The 13,108-nt window shown below is 41.0% G+C and overlaps 2 protein-coding genes across 2 annotated transcripts; one reads left to right on the top strand and one right to left on the bottom strand.

The window, feature by feature from the left end:
- The first annotated feature begins 894 nt into the window (after positions 1 to 894).
- Positions 895 to 4,577, top strand: psmb1 (proteasome 20S subunit beta 1). Its single transcript, XM_012880975.3, has 6 exons — positions 895 to 1,094; positions 1,458 to 1,565; positions 2,872 to 2,953; positions 3,358 to 3,487; positions 3,851 to 3,957; positions 4,052 to 4,577. Exons 1-6 carry the CDS (start codon positions 994 to 996, stop codon positions 4,235 to 4,237), a joined length of 714 nt encoding a protein of 237 aa, XP_012736429.1. The 5' UTR covers positions 895 to 993; the 3' UTR covers positions 4,238 to 4,577.
- A 5,050-nt stretch (positions 4,578 to 9,627) lies between these two features.
- On the bottom strand, positions 9,628 to 13,105 carry psmc3 (proteasome 26S subunit, ATPase 3). Its single transcript, XM_012880973.2, has 2 exons — positions 12,141 to 13,105; positions 9,628 to 10,087 (listed from the first exon to the last, which is right to left on the bottom strand). The coding sequence occupies exons 1-2, from the start codon at positions 13,083 to 13,085 to the stop codon at positions 9,749 to 9,751; spliced, it is 1,284 nt and encodes a 427-aa protein (XP_012736427.1). The 5' UTR covers positions 13,086 to 13,105; the 3' UTR covers positions 9,628 to 9,748.
- Positions 13,106 to 13,108: the final 3 nt, after the last annotated feature.

The following is a 13,108-nucleotide window of genomic DNA, read 5'->3' as shown; positions in this document are numbered from 1 at the left end:
AACCTCATCTGCACTGTTAAAGGCCTCCCACAAAATGAGCTTAGAGCATTGTTTTAATTATCTTCTCCTTAGCTTAGAAGGAAGTGCTAATATCTCTAATTGAATAAGAAAAGCTGAATGGTCACTTTGAAAAACAATGATCCTTGATTCTTCACTTGTTGTCATCACCTTGCATCAATAGGGCTACACAGGCAATTAAATTGCTGCACTCTGATCAACTATTTTATCAAGTCATCAAAAACAATCATCAAGAAGGAAGGTTCTACCTAAGTTATCATTGAGCTACTTCTAAGGAGGATTCAACTGAAGGATTTTTGTGCCACTAGTGCAGTTTGTTTGGGAAAAACAAACGGCAGGTGGGAGTCTCTGGAAAAATGACGTTGAGGACTTTGGTTGTTAGCCTGCTCTTAAAGACCTTCAAAAGAAAAAGATCAAGAGCAAACGAAAATTAAACTACTTCTATGACCAGAAAGATCCCCAGATCTTGATATTCTCTGGTGTTTTTTTCATATGGCTGATATGGCATTTCTGCACAGGGTGATGCAACCTGGAGGGCATCAAAAGAAGTTATCAGTTGCAGCCTTATTTTATTTATTTTTCTTTCTTTTTTGTACGTCCAGTCAACGGGACGTTTGATTCGTTTGTATGATTCACCATGGCCTAGCCTGGTATGAGAATTATGCAAGGACCTGCACTGAGGGTTTGTAGATGTTTGATTATTTCTCAATAAAAAACATTTTAAACTTGTTAAAATGTTTAAGGTAGACTGTCTTATACCATAAAACATCAAACAACCAGATCTAACAACGCTGATGCGATGTTTGTTATTTTTGCAGGTTCTACCTCAACCGCCCTGTAGGGGCGCTGTCTCCCAGAGAGGCTCAGCACAGAGCATGTGGTGGGGTCAGTGGGTGTAGAAGAAGAAGCTGCCACACAGTGATACAGCGAGTTTCGTAGAGGAAAGCTGTGGTCTTTCCGTTCTGTGTTGCTAAAATGCTTTCAGCTCAGAGTTTTGGAGGTCCTGGGAAGATGAAGGAGTATCATTATACCGGCGCAGTAGAGAACCGGTTTTCACCTTACGCTTTCAACGGAGGGTCAGTGGCGATTTGCTGTTCATGTCCGATTAGCACCTAAGCTAGCTAGGGCTCATACTGTTTATGCTATCCGGCTAATTAGCAAACTAGTTTTCTGCTTAATTTAGACATTTTTGGAAACGTTTCGCATAAACTTTGCATTTGTGACGTTGCATAATGTAATAATTTGATTTAATGTGTAGTCTATGTAGTTGGATCATAAAATAGAGGAGAGGTAAATGCAACACTTTCAGTTTCGAATATTTTCTTTTAGCTTCCTTTAGCCTTCGTCTGTGATATTAGTTCGTGGTCATTGCTAAAGTTTTATCAGATAATGGAGATAACCAGTGTTGTTTTTTTTTTTTTTTTTTTTTTTTTTTACAGAACTGTACTAGCTGTTGCTGGAGAAGATTTTGCCATCGTAGCATCAGACACCAGGCTTAGTGAAGGCTACTCCATCCACAGCCGTGACTCTCCCAAATGCTACAAGCTGTAAGTGTCACTCATCTGTGGGCATAATGGATTGACTGTTTTATAAGCTTCACATCAAAGCGGATATGTTACCTTTATGTCTTCAGACTCATTAAAACTGCTTATTATCCCCTGGAAGAACCTTTAGGTCCCAAACGAAGAACAATAAAATATGATATTATATTTTATTGCTGTATTAGGGAAATGTAGTGATAGCGTAGTGTATTTGATCTTGAACACAATCAAGCATCAGTCAGCAGTTCATCAAAGTTTGGCTACATCATTAAATTAAAATTGAAATCATAAATGTGTGTAAATGTAAAGGTATGGGTTGGAGCTATTCATCTTATAAGTGCCTACCCTTTAATTCTCAAGTTCCAGTAACCATTAAAGCTCTTGGTTTCAGTGTAGCAGAAAAGTTGTTAAGGACCTAAATCTTTAACATGATAAGCTTATATTGTGGTATTTATTGTATTGCTGTGATTGCACCTCTTTCCGGTCAAAGCCACACAAACACAAAAACTGCTTGTAGACATACAAAGACCATATAAAATAAGTAACAGACTTTTATTACTAAACAACACACAATGTTGTGCAAATATAAGAAATTAAAGATATTGGTAATTGCTGCTCCCATGTAACCAATGGTGAAGCCCCACAATACCTTTTTAGCTTTTGAGGTAAACAACGTACTGTAGAGTTCATCTTTGTCATGATGAATCAAAATCCCTGTTATGATAGAAATACACAATAACAATAAATGTTTGATAATTGGCCATTGCTATTTGAAAGTATTTAATTGTGCTGTGTTGTCTAAGCAGCTGTAGGCAATGGATGGAAATAAAGTGCTGATATAATGTTAGAAATTGGTACGTTTCATTCTGAGAGTATTACAGTATGATAACAACTTTATAGTTCCAGGGTATTTCAAAAATACAATCGCTAAAATAAATTGTACTGCTGTAAAATGAATTATACTACAACTTAAAAACAGCATTTCCTTAGCAGATGAGAGTTTGTGCTCCTTTAGTTTCCACACCGTGGCTGTCAATTTAAATGATCTTTCATGTGAGTATGGTGGCCTTCTTTCACCAATTTTACCGCAACTGTGCAGCAACAAGTGGGGCAAGAGAAGCTCGGTGCTATTCTGCTCTGGACAGTTGTATAAAACTTGGGTTACTCTGACTTTTTTCTGTTGCTTGTTGTTAAAATGGAGCCATTTCAATTCTGAAGAGAAAAAATGTCATGTTTGTAGAGCATTAATGCCAGAGACATGAATAAAGTGGCTCTCAGGCTAACGCTGGTCTTTGTTTTGTCATCCGTACAGGACAGACACAACTGTCATTGGCTGCAGTGGTTTCCATGGTGACTGTCTGACACTGACAAAAATCATTGATGCCAGGCTAAAGGTGAGCTGGTTTTCCTTTCACTGCGTTCTTATAATCGGCGTTGCTTAATCAAAATTTGTCAACGTCGCAGTCGCCTGATTTGCCCCAATTCACAAAATGCTGCAAAATATTGTGGAGGCAAAAAAAGATGCGGCCCTTCAGCTTTGTTTGAGGCACCGCAGTTATACACAAAGACAAAGAGACGAAATGTTTGGATGGATTAAACTGTAAAGATTAAAATTATTCAGGATTTGTTTTTATTATTGAATATCTTTTATTTAAAACGTTTTTGGTCGCATTCACTTTTTGGTTGTTTTGGTGCAAATTGTGGTTAAAAAAAAGGAAGAACCAGAATCGTAACGCCACATTGATTTAAATGTAAACTGTTACTAAAATGGTTAAAAGAACGTTTCTCTTCGTCTCAGATGTACAAACACTCAAACAACAAAACTATGACGAGTGGAGCCATCGCAGCCATGTTGTCCACCATCTTGTACGGCAGGAGGTTCTTCCCATACTACGTCTACAACATCATCGGAGGCCTGGATGAAGAAGGTGGGCTCTGATGTTCTTGCGTACACACTTTAGAGCGTCAAGGGGTTAAAAATACAAATAAACATATAGATATATATATATATATATATATAAGCTGAGTTCATTTGCAGAGAAAGATGGACAAACTATTATTCTTGTTCTTCGCGTACAACACAGCAGGAATTGTATATCTAGAGATGACGTGGGTCAACCTCCACAGCTCGCTGTCGTATCATCAAGCAGCTAAAACGGGGCTAATAAAACAGACACTATAGTTGCCTTTTCTATACTTTTACTGCTCATTACTGTTAACCTGGCTACATACTAACCTCATCCTATTGTCTTTTAATGTATTTTTTTTTTCATGGAACATGTGCAATGTAGGCAAAGGAGCGGTGTACAGCTTCGACCCCGTAGGCTCCTACCAGAGAGACACCTACAAGGCTGGAGGATCTGCCAGCGCCATGCTGCAGCCGCTACTAGACAACCAGGTAGACATAACACACACACACACACACACAGATGTTTCTCTTTCTCCTCGATGGGAACCCGGGCTTAAGGTTTTTCCAAAATGCTGATTCACAGATTGGTTTCAAGAACATGGAGGGTGTGCAGCACGTTCCTCTGACTCAGGAAAAAGCTGTTCAGCTGGTCAAAGACGTCTTCATCTCGGCCGCAGAGAGGGACGTCTACACCGGAGACGCCCTTCGCATCTGCATCGTCACCAAGGAGGGCATCAACGAGCAGACGATACCGCTGAGAAAGGACTGAGGAGGACAAAATGCTTCTGTCTGCCTCCAGTTTCCTTTTCCTCTGTTCAACATTCTGCTGATTTGACCTCTTCACATAAGTCTCTCAACATAGCACTGTTGATCCAGAGGTTGATAAAGTTGCCATGTAGGTTTGGCTCTCCCCCACCTAGTTCTTTGGTCATAATATTCTTTAATATACGGTCTGTCAGCTTTCTATTGGATCAGCATTCCTGTTTTCAGAAGCTGGCTGGTTCCCCACCTTGCTTAGACTCTTCCTCTGGATGTTTTCTTGTGTTTTGGAGGGAGATTTGCTCAGCTGTTCTTTTTACATTCTTGATAAATAAAAACAATTCAACATCTCTGCCCTCGTCTGATGCTCATGTTTTCAAACAAGATTCTCTTCTGCTTAGTCATTTTCTGGTTATAATGTGAATTTGGCATCAGGACAGATTCAAAGCTTTAGTCAGAAGAAATGACATGAAAATAAAGTCCCTTTAGTGTGTGGTTATCTAAACCCAGACTATGCTGGTGAAGTTTCTCAGTCGTCCAGATCATTATTCCAAAACAAGTTAAAAAAACAAAACTGGACTTTTTTTTCCAAAGTTTGAATACGTTTCGCATCCCATCCAGAAAGCTTTCTCAATTCAAATGTCTGGAGTAGTGTGGAGTTCCAAGCTTTATATTATTGCCCAAAAGGGCCTTGTTATGGCTTAGATTATATGCAAATTGAACCGAAACTGTGTCTTTAGCATGGCAATGAAATGTAAACTGAAGGATTTTTACCGTCAGGTCATTGAGGGAAGGTCCTTTGAGTTGTTTATCTTTACAAAGTCAAGGCCACAACATATCCATGAGTTTACCCCACTGTGCTAATAAACGATTTAACATGATCACCTAAAATGGGGTTGGAGGCGCTTTAGCCTGGAGAGCTGCACTTTCATCATTCAGACCACTGAGGCAACAGAAACCTGCTGGAGAAATTCAACTTTGTGTAAATACGTTCTCTCAGCAGCAGAAACACATTCAATAGAGTAGATTGTTGCTGAGTAACTGGTTCACTCTAGGAAGAGGAGATTTAAGTGCTTGGCTATAATTTATCTGCCTTCAGAGAGTGTTGTCTCAGGTCTTTTTTTTTTTTTTTTTGCCAAGTAGCTCAAGCTCGCTTGACAAAGATTTCTGGTTGGACTTTGACTAGGCCGCTCTTAAACACGAATATGCTTTGATCCAAAGTATCTCTGACTGTAAGCTTGGTGTTGTCCTGCTGGAAGGTGAACCTCTGCGTCAACTCTTTTACTGCCTCTGAATAGAAACTTTTTATTTTTAATTAGGGCAAACCAACAAACATTTGAAAATGTTAGGTACAACACATGGTATTTGTCTTTTAAGAACCACACTTTTAATTCACTTTAATTTGATAGTAAATAGGACCACATATCTCTGAGGACTTTAACTCAAATGCAGACTTTAGTGCATTAGAACCTGATTTGAGTTCATTTATTTCAATTGGCTAAAACAAATGCCCAAATCCTGTTTTTATTAAGAGGTTTGGAAAATGGATGGGTGGACCAAAGAGAATTTAGTATTTTCTGTAATGAGCCTAAAATAAGTGTGTGACCAATGCAAATGAGGAAAACCTGTTTTTAACTTTGGATCTACAGTGAAAGTCTAAGAAACTCTGATTTGTTTAATTAAAATGACCATATTTTTAGAGCAGTTGATAAAAATGACATAGTTTTTTGGTTATTTTATATTTACTGTTATTTTTTGGTCCTGGCGTGCTTTTGACATGACAGTTTCCCTCCACCATATTATATTTCATTGCTGGGGTGGTGTGTTCAAGGTGATATGAAGTGTGATTTCTCTTTTGTGTCCTCTAGGTGAAAGTGTACCTGATCAGAACATCTTCCACATGTTGAGTCCTCTACAGCCTACCTGGTTCACTCCTTATAGCTTTCTGCCTGCCACTCTTCCTTAAAGAACATATCTGTGTACAATTAAGTTTTCCTGTCAGTAAAATCTCACACCTGAGCTGTGGATCTCTGCAGCTCCTCCAGAGTTACCAAGGACCTCCTGATTGCTTCTCAGATTAATACCAGTTTGTATTATTTTTAGCCCAGTTGGGTGGACAGGCGTGTCTTGGTCTACATTTTTAGAAGGTGGATTGAACTGAAATCTGTAAGATCACAGAACAGCTGGATTTATAATGAGATTGAATTAAACACATGACATTGGTTACTAACCAGGCAGCTTCTCAAGGCAAATTGATGTCACCATTCACTCGTCCACAATCCCAACACGCAAACGTTCTTACACTGGTTCACAGATCGGTAGGTAATTTCTAGGGTTAGGTGCCTTGCCCAAGAGAGTATTGATGTGTGACTGAGGGAGGAAGCAGGACTAGAAGCCACAGATTTCTGATTGCAGGACAACTCTTCTCATTGATCTATTGTTTTTATTTTATTTTTCAAAATGATCCATTCATTATGTGTTGGTAAGTCACAGAGAACCCTCTGATGTTTGTGGTTTCAACAGGGCAAAATGTAAAAAAAACTTCAAGACTGTCTATCCTTAAATGGATATGTACCACAGGCTTTTAAAGTAGCTGTTATTAAACCTTTACTTAAGAAACCTTCTCTTGATCAAGATGAGTTAGTAAACTACAGAGCTATATCTAATCTTCTTTTCCTATCGAAAATTCTTGAAAAAGTAGTTGCTAATGAACTATGTGAACATTTTCAAAGTAATGGTGAAGGTCACTAATGATATTCTCATGGCCTCAGATAATGGACTTGTGTCTATACTTGTCCTGTTAGATCTCAGTGCTGCGTTTGATACAGTTGATCACAATATTCCCCTGCAAAGACTTGAGCATACTGTAGGGATTAAGGGGAAAGCATTAGGCTGGTTTAAATCTTATCTGTTGGACAGATTCCAATTTGTTCATGTTAATAATAAATCTTCCTCAAACTCTAGGGTCACCTGTGGAGTACCACAGGGTTCAGTTCTTGGACCAATTCTATTTACTATATATATGCTTCCGATTGGCAAAATTATCAGACAGCATGGGATTAATTTCCACTGTTATGGTGATGACACTCAGCTATATTTATCCATAAATCCTGATGAATCCAATCAGTTACTTCGACTGCAGTCATGTCTTGATGACATCAAAAGCTGGATGACTTTAAATTTCCTGCATTTAAATTCTGACAAGACAGAAGTTGTAATCTTTGGGCCAGAGTCTTCAAAAAATAAAGTTCTTAATCAATCACTTAATCTGGATGGCATTAACTTGGCCTCTGGTGATAAAGTTAAAAATCTTGGTGTTGTTTTCGACCAAGACATGTCATTTAAATCCCATATTAAACAGGTTTTCAGAGTTTAATTTTTTCACCTCATGAATATCGCCAAAATTAGAAACATTCTGTCCAGGGGTGACGCTGAAAAACTAGTCCATGCTTTTGTTACTTCAAGGCTGGATTATTGTAATTCTTTACTATCAGGAAGTCCACAAAATGCAGTTCAAAGCCTTCAGCTGATCCAAAATGCTGCAGCAAGAGTTCTGATGAAAATCAACAAGAGGGGCGTGCTGGTGGAGCTACGGGTAGCGAGACCCATGTATGGAGGCCTTAGTCCTCGACGCGGCTGACCCGGGTTCGACTCCGACCCGTGGTCCTTTGCCGCATGTCTCTCCCCCTCTTCCACCCCCTCCCTGTCAGGCAACTGTAATAAAAAGTGAGTCACTAGAGCTGCAAAAAATCTCCAAAAAAAAAAATCAACAAGAGGGATCATATTTCTCCAATTTTAGCTTCCCTTTCTTGGCTTCCTGTTAAATCAAGAATAGAATTTAAAATTCTTCTTCTAACGTATAAAGCCCTTAATAATCAAGCTCCATCATATATCAGAGCTCTGATTACCCCGTATGTTCCTAACAGAGCACTTCGCTCTCAGACTGCAGGTCTGCTGATGGTTCCTAGAGTCTCTAAAAGTAGAATGGGAGGCAGATCCTTTAGCTATCAGGCTCCTCTCCTGTGGAACCAACTCCCAGTTTTGGTCCATGAGGCAGACACCCCGTCTACTTTTAAGACTAGGCTTAAAACTTTTCTTTTTGACAAAGCTTATAGTTAGAGTGGCTCATGTTACCCTGAGCTACCTTTATAGTTATGCTGCTATAGGCTTAGGCTACTGGAGGACATCAGGATCTAATTTTCTCACTCTGAGTTCTACTGTTCTCCAGTTTTGCATTGCTTGTCATCATTTCAGCTTTTAACTTTTTGTTCTCTCTCTTTTTTCTTCATAGTAGGTACACCTGGTCTGATGTTCTGTTATCTGAGACACCATCCAGGGAAGACAGATCACCCGCTATTACCATCTAATTTAGAACAGATTACTGGATCAATGTGTGCTTCTGTGCTTGTTTGTCTCTCTTGTTGTGTCTCTGCTCTGTCTTCTCTAACCCCGTCAGTCGGTCGAGGCAGATGACCGTTCTGATGGTTTTCCTTCCCGTTAATGTGGAGTTTTCCTCTCCACTGTCGCTTCATGCATGCTCAGTATGAAGGATTGCTGCAAAGCCATGGACAATGCAGACGACTCTCCCTGTGGCTCTACGCTTCTCCAGGAAGGAATGCTGCTTGTTGGGACTTTGATGCAATCAACTGGTTCCCTTATAAAGGAAATTTTTGACCAATCTATATAATCTGGTTGAATTTGACTTTGTAAAGTGCCTTGAGATGACATGTTTCATGAATTGGCGCTATATAAATAAAATTTCATTGAATTGAACCTTTGCAGATTACACATCAAACCTCGAGATAAGATGTTAAAAAAGGCTTCAAAATAGCAATTTATTTAGAAAGCATAAGAATTTGGCCAAAATATTTATTCCGAGATTATCTTCCCACTCAGCTATTTGCATCATGTTCGCGCTTTTCAAACAGACTTTGAATTAATTTTGTATATAAATTTACATTTGCATAAATGTTCCAATGATCACACTTTATCTCCTTTTTCTCACTCGAATCCTTTGAAGCATTAAGAGTAGCTGGTAAATATGCAAAACTTTGAGAACCTCTGAATTTTTTTTTAGGATTCAGACTATGCCTTCAAGATTTTAAATGTAAGATGTCTCTGAAATTTCTATTTGAAATCAAGGATAATGTTTTTTGTACAAAAATTCTCCAACAAATAAAGTTTCGGTAGCTGAACGTTTAGATATCACACAATTTGACGCATTTTAAATAAATCTAGACTTACTTACTAGAGGCTTTAGAGATTAAAACACATTGAACTAACTAACTAATGGTCCTGAAAGGGTTTCAGGTGTTCACCAGAGGGATTGTAAACCATCTGTAAAATAAATAAATATCAAGTATCAGTTTGTGTGCCCAGCTGAAGAAAACAGAACACCACTTAGTCTTTCCCACTTTTTATTAACCCAAGACAATCCGTATTAGTAACAAGTGTTTAACAACAATTTTAATCAATCACAGAATGAAACAATTTCTCTCACACACAGACACAGTTAGTGTCCCTAGGCATAGTACTGAAGATTGGCCTTCTTCTTGGCTTGCACCTCCAGGATTCCCTCCATGTAATCCTCGTGGTTGAGCTCCGTGGCCCCCCGACGCAGTGCGATCATGCCGGCCTCCACGCACACGGCCTTGCACTGGGCTCCGTTGAAGTCGTCGGTGCAGCGGGCCAGCTCCTCGTAGTTGACGTCTGGGCTGACGTTCATCTTGCGGGAGTGAATCTGCATGATGCGAGCTCTGGCCTCCTCGTTTGGCATCGGGAACTCGATCTTGCGGTCCAGACGACCCGAGCGAAGAAGAGCGGGGTCCAAGATGTCAACTCGGTTGGTGGCAGCAATCACCTGAGAAAAAAAAAAAGGAAGCGACGACACAAAACATAGAAGGGGTGAAGTCTGGGTGCATTTTGTAGTTGATATGAACATCTGCTTTAAGGTTATAGGGTTGTTGACGTTAGGCGGGATATGGAAAACATGTATGGATGCTATGCTTCTGTAATGTCCAATTTCCCCTTTCATGAAACAGACTGGATTCGGTAAATGTTGGCACGGTTTTGGAAAACACACAGTTGAGATAAGGCTCTAGAGCCGGGGTCTGCGACCTTTCCAGCACAAAGAGCCATTTTTTGGCCTCAGTCTAACTATATAAAACTACCTGACATTTTGTCATTCTGTTGTGCAAATGCAATTCAATTATTCCATGCAAAAAACTGCTGAAACCATTTGTTAGTCTATATAAATTCACATTAAAAAAATTAGGTGGCTCTTTATTATTTTTAGCCATAGTTGCTAAACAATCATTGCGGATGGTTCAAAGAGCCACGGATCCCTGCTCTAGAGAACAGACACTGCTAGTAACAGCTAGTCATGCTCACCACACCAACAGCTAAACAAAATGCAAAAGGAGCCTCGTATATAAGCGGCAATTATTTTGTTTTTTTTCTTTCAAAATAACAGTAAATTGTTCTGGCAACGTGGGTGTCTGCTCACTCACACACAGTGTGACATCACCTCTGCTTCTAAAATAAACCAATGATGGCCCAGAGCGACATAAACACTCTTCAGGCCCCCCGTGTCGTCACAGTGAACGAATAAACAAACGTTTTAACATCTAGGTATGAAGCTAAGATTTCACAATTTATCAGGCATTTTTTTTCTCCAGTCGCTTGATCACACAGCTGGCTGCACCGTCCCCTTAGAAACCCTAGTTTTAGATGACAAACTGTGTTTGATTTACCTGAAGATCAGCTGATCTTTTTTTTTCTAAATCAACGTAAGAAAAAAGTGCCCGCGTCCTCACTAAGACTAGGAAAGTAGAGCACATCACCCCAGTTCTAAAGTCCTTCCACTGGCTCCCTGTATCTCAGAGGATAGACTTTAAAATACTTCTGTTAGTTTATAAATCCCTGAATGGCTTAGCTCCTAAATACATCACAGACTTGTTATCAGTGTATCAACCATCCAGACCACTAAGGTCTTCTGGGTCCAGCCTTCTCTGCAAACCTAGAACCAGAATTAAACACGGAGAAGCAGCATTTAGTTCCTATGCTCCGCTTATCTGGAACAAACTTCCAGAAAATTGTAAAGGTGTGGAAAGCCTGAGTTCCTTTAAATCGAGATTTAAAAACACATTTGTTTGAAATTGCCTTTGAATGTTGTAGTTAAACTGTTTTACTGTTTTTAATGTTCTTATTTTTGTTTCTACATTCTATCCCTACTTGCTTTTATTCCTATATTTTAACCATGTAAAGCACTTTGCATTGTCTCTGTACTGAATTGTGCCATATAAATAAATTTGCCTTGCCTTGCCTAAAAATCTGAGATTTACTCTTTTCGCGTACCTGTATACTTACACTAAACCGTTTTATCTATGAACACATTCCTAGTTATCCCACACGAGGTCCTGACCCCATCAAAAATCTAAAACGAGGCGCGTTTCTTTAGGTCATAATTAAAGTATAATGTTTATATTGGCCGGGCTCAGCCTTAGAGGTAGGGTGAGGGGCTCAACGTAGAGCCGCTGCTTCGGTGCATCAAAAGGAGCCAGTGGAAGTGGTTCAGGCATCTCTCGTTTGGGGGGGACATCCCACTTGGAGCAGACCCAGAACTCGCTGGAGGGACTATTTATCCTGTCTGGCCTGGGATGGGACTCCCCAAAAATGAGCTGAAGGATGTCTCCGAGGAGAAGGAGGTCTGGGTTTCCCTTCAGGACCGGTTGCCCCCGGATAGGGGGATAAATGAGAGATACATTTCTCTTTGAAGTCAGGGTGGTTTTTTATGCTGAAACCTTAATTCTACCAAACCTAACCTAACAGAAACACAGTTTTTTAAAGTCAATTGACTTAAATTTATTCCAACTATTTAAAAAAAAAATACATATCTTTAATGTTTTGCTCACCTTGACCTGCATGTTGGGCTGGAACCCGTCCAGCTGGTTGAGAAGCTCCAGCATGGTCCTCTGCACCTCCCTGTCTCCAGCCTTCTCGCTGTCGAACCTCTTGGTCCCGATGGCGTCCAGCTCGTCGATGAAGATGATGGACGGGGCTTTCTCCTTGGCCAAGGCGAAGGCGTCTCTCACCAGCTTGGCTCCGTCTCCGATGAACATCTGGACCAGCTGTGGACCTGCCAGCTTCAGGAAAGTGGCCTTGGTCTGAGCGGCACAGGCCCTGGCCAGGAGGGTCTTCCCGGTGCCCGGTGGCCCGTACATCAGAACCCCTTTAGGCGGCTGGATGCCCAGGTTCTCGAACTTCTCCTTGTGGTTCATTGGCAGCACAATGGCCTCCACCAGCTCTTGGATCTGCTTGTCCAGCCCGCCGATGTCGCTGTACTGCTCCGTGGGACGCTCGTCCACCTCCATGGCCTTCACCCTGGAGTCGTACTCGGTGGGCAGGGTCTCCAGGATCAGGTAGGAGTCCTTGTTGACCCCGACCAGGTCCCCGGGCTTCAGCTTCTCGGCGTCCACCAGCCCGATCACCGGCAGGAAGTAGGTCTGTCGAGTGGACGTCTTGATGACGGCGCACTTTCCTTTCCTCTGGGAGTCCAGGTCCACGTTGGCCCCGTCCTCCTCCTGGTCGTTGGGGTCCACGTCCAGCAACTCGATGACGTTGGAGACCAGGTAGGGGAGCGTTTTGTTCACCTTTATCTTCTCCGTGTTTTCCTTGATTTTGTCTTTCATGGCCTGGAGCTCGTGGGTCACCCGCAGCACTTCGCTCTTCATGATCTTTATCTCGCTGTCCAGGAGACGGGTCCGCTGGACGATCTCCTCTGTGGACATCTTTAGCACCTCTTCGCCGATGCCGTCTTCCACTTCGTCCCAAACTGATTTGTCACTCAGCGACGCCATCTTTGCTCTCTGTGTGTGTGTGT

The sequence above is a fragment of the Fundulus heteroclitus genome, chromosome 4 (assembly GCF_011125445.2).
Source record: "Fundulus heteroclitus isolate FHET01 chromosome 4, MU-UCD_Fhet_4.1, whole genome shotgun sequence".
Lineage (NCBI taxonomy): Eukaryota > Metazoa > Chordata > Actinopteri > Cyprinodontiformes > Fundulidae > Fundulus > Fundulus heteroclitus.
Note: the sequence above shows the minus strand (reverse complement) of the source record. Positions and strands in the feature narration are given on the sequence as shown.

Excerpts from the sequence above, each read along its gene's own strand:
- psmc3 (XM_012880973.2), bottom strand. The coding sequence starts at position 13,085 with ATGGCGTCGCTGAGTGACAAATCAGTTTGGGACGAAGTGGAAGACGGC. Across the intron at positions 10,088-12,140 it reads AGCCCAACATGCAGGTCAAG|GTGATTGCTGCCACCAACCG; the intron begins GTGAGCAAAACA and ends TTTTTTTCTCAG.
- psmb1 (XM_012880975.3), top strand. The coding sequence starts at position 994 with ATGCTTTCAGCTCAGAGTTTTGGAGGTCCTGGGAAGATGAAGGAGTAT. Across the intron at positions 1,566-2,871 it reads TCTCCCAAATGCTACAAGCT|GACAGACACAACTGTCATTG; the intron begins GTAAGTGTCACT and ends TCATCCGTACAG. Across the intron at positions 3,488-3,850 it reads CGGAGGCCTGGATGAAGAAG|GCAAAGGAGCGGTGTACAGC; the intron begins GTGGGCTCTGAT and ends TGTGCAATGTAG.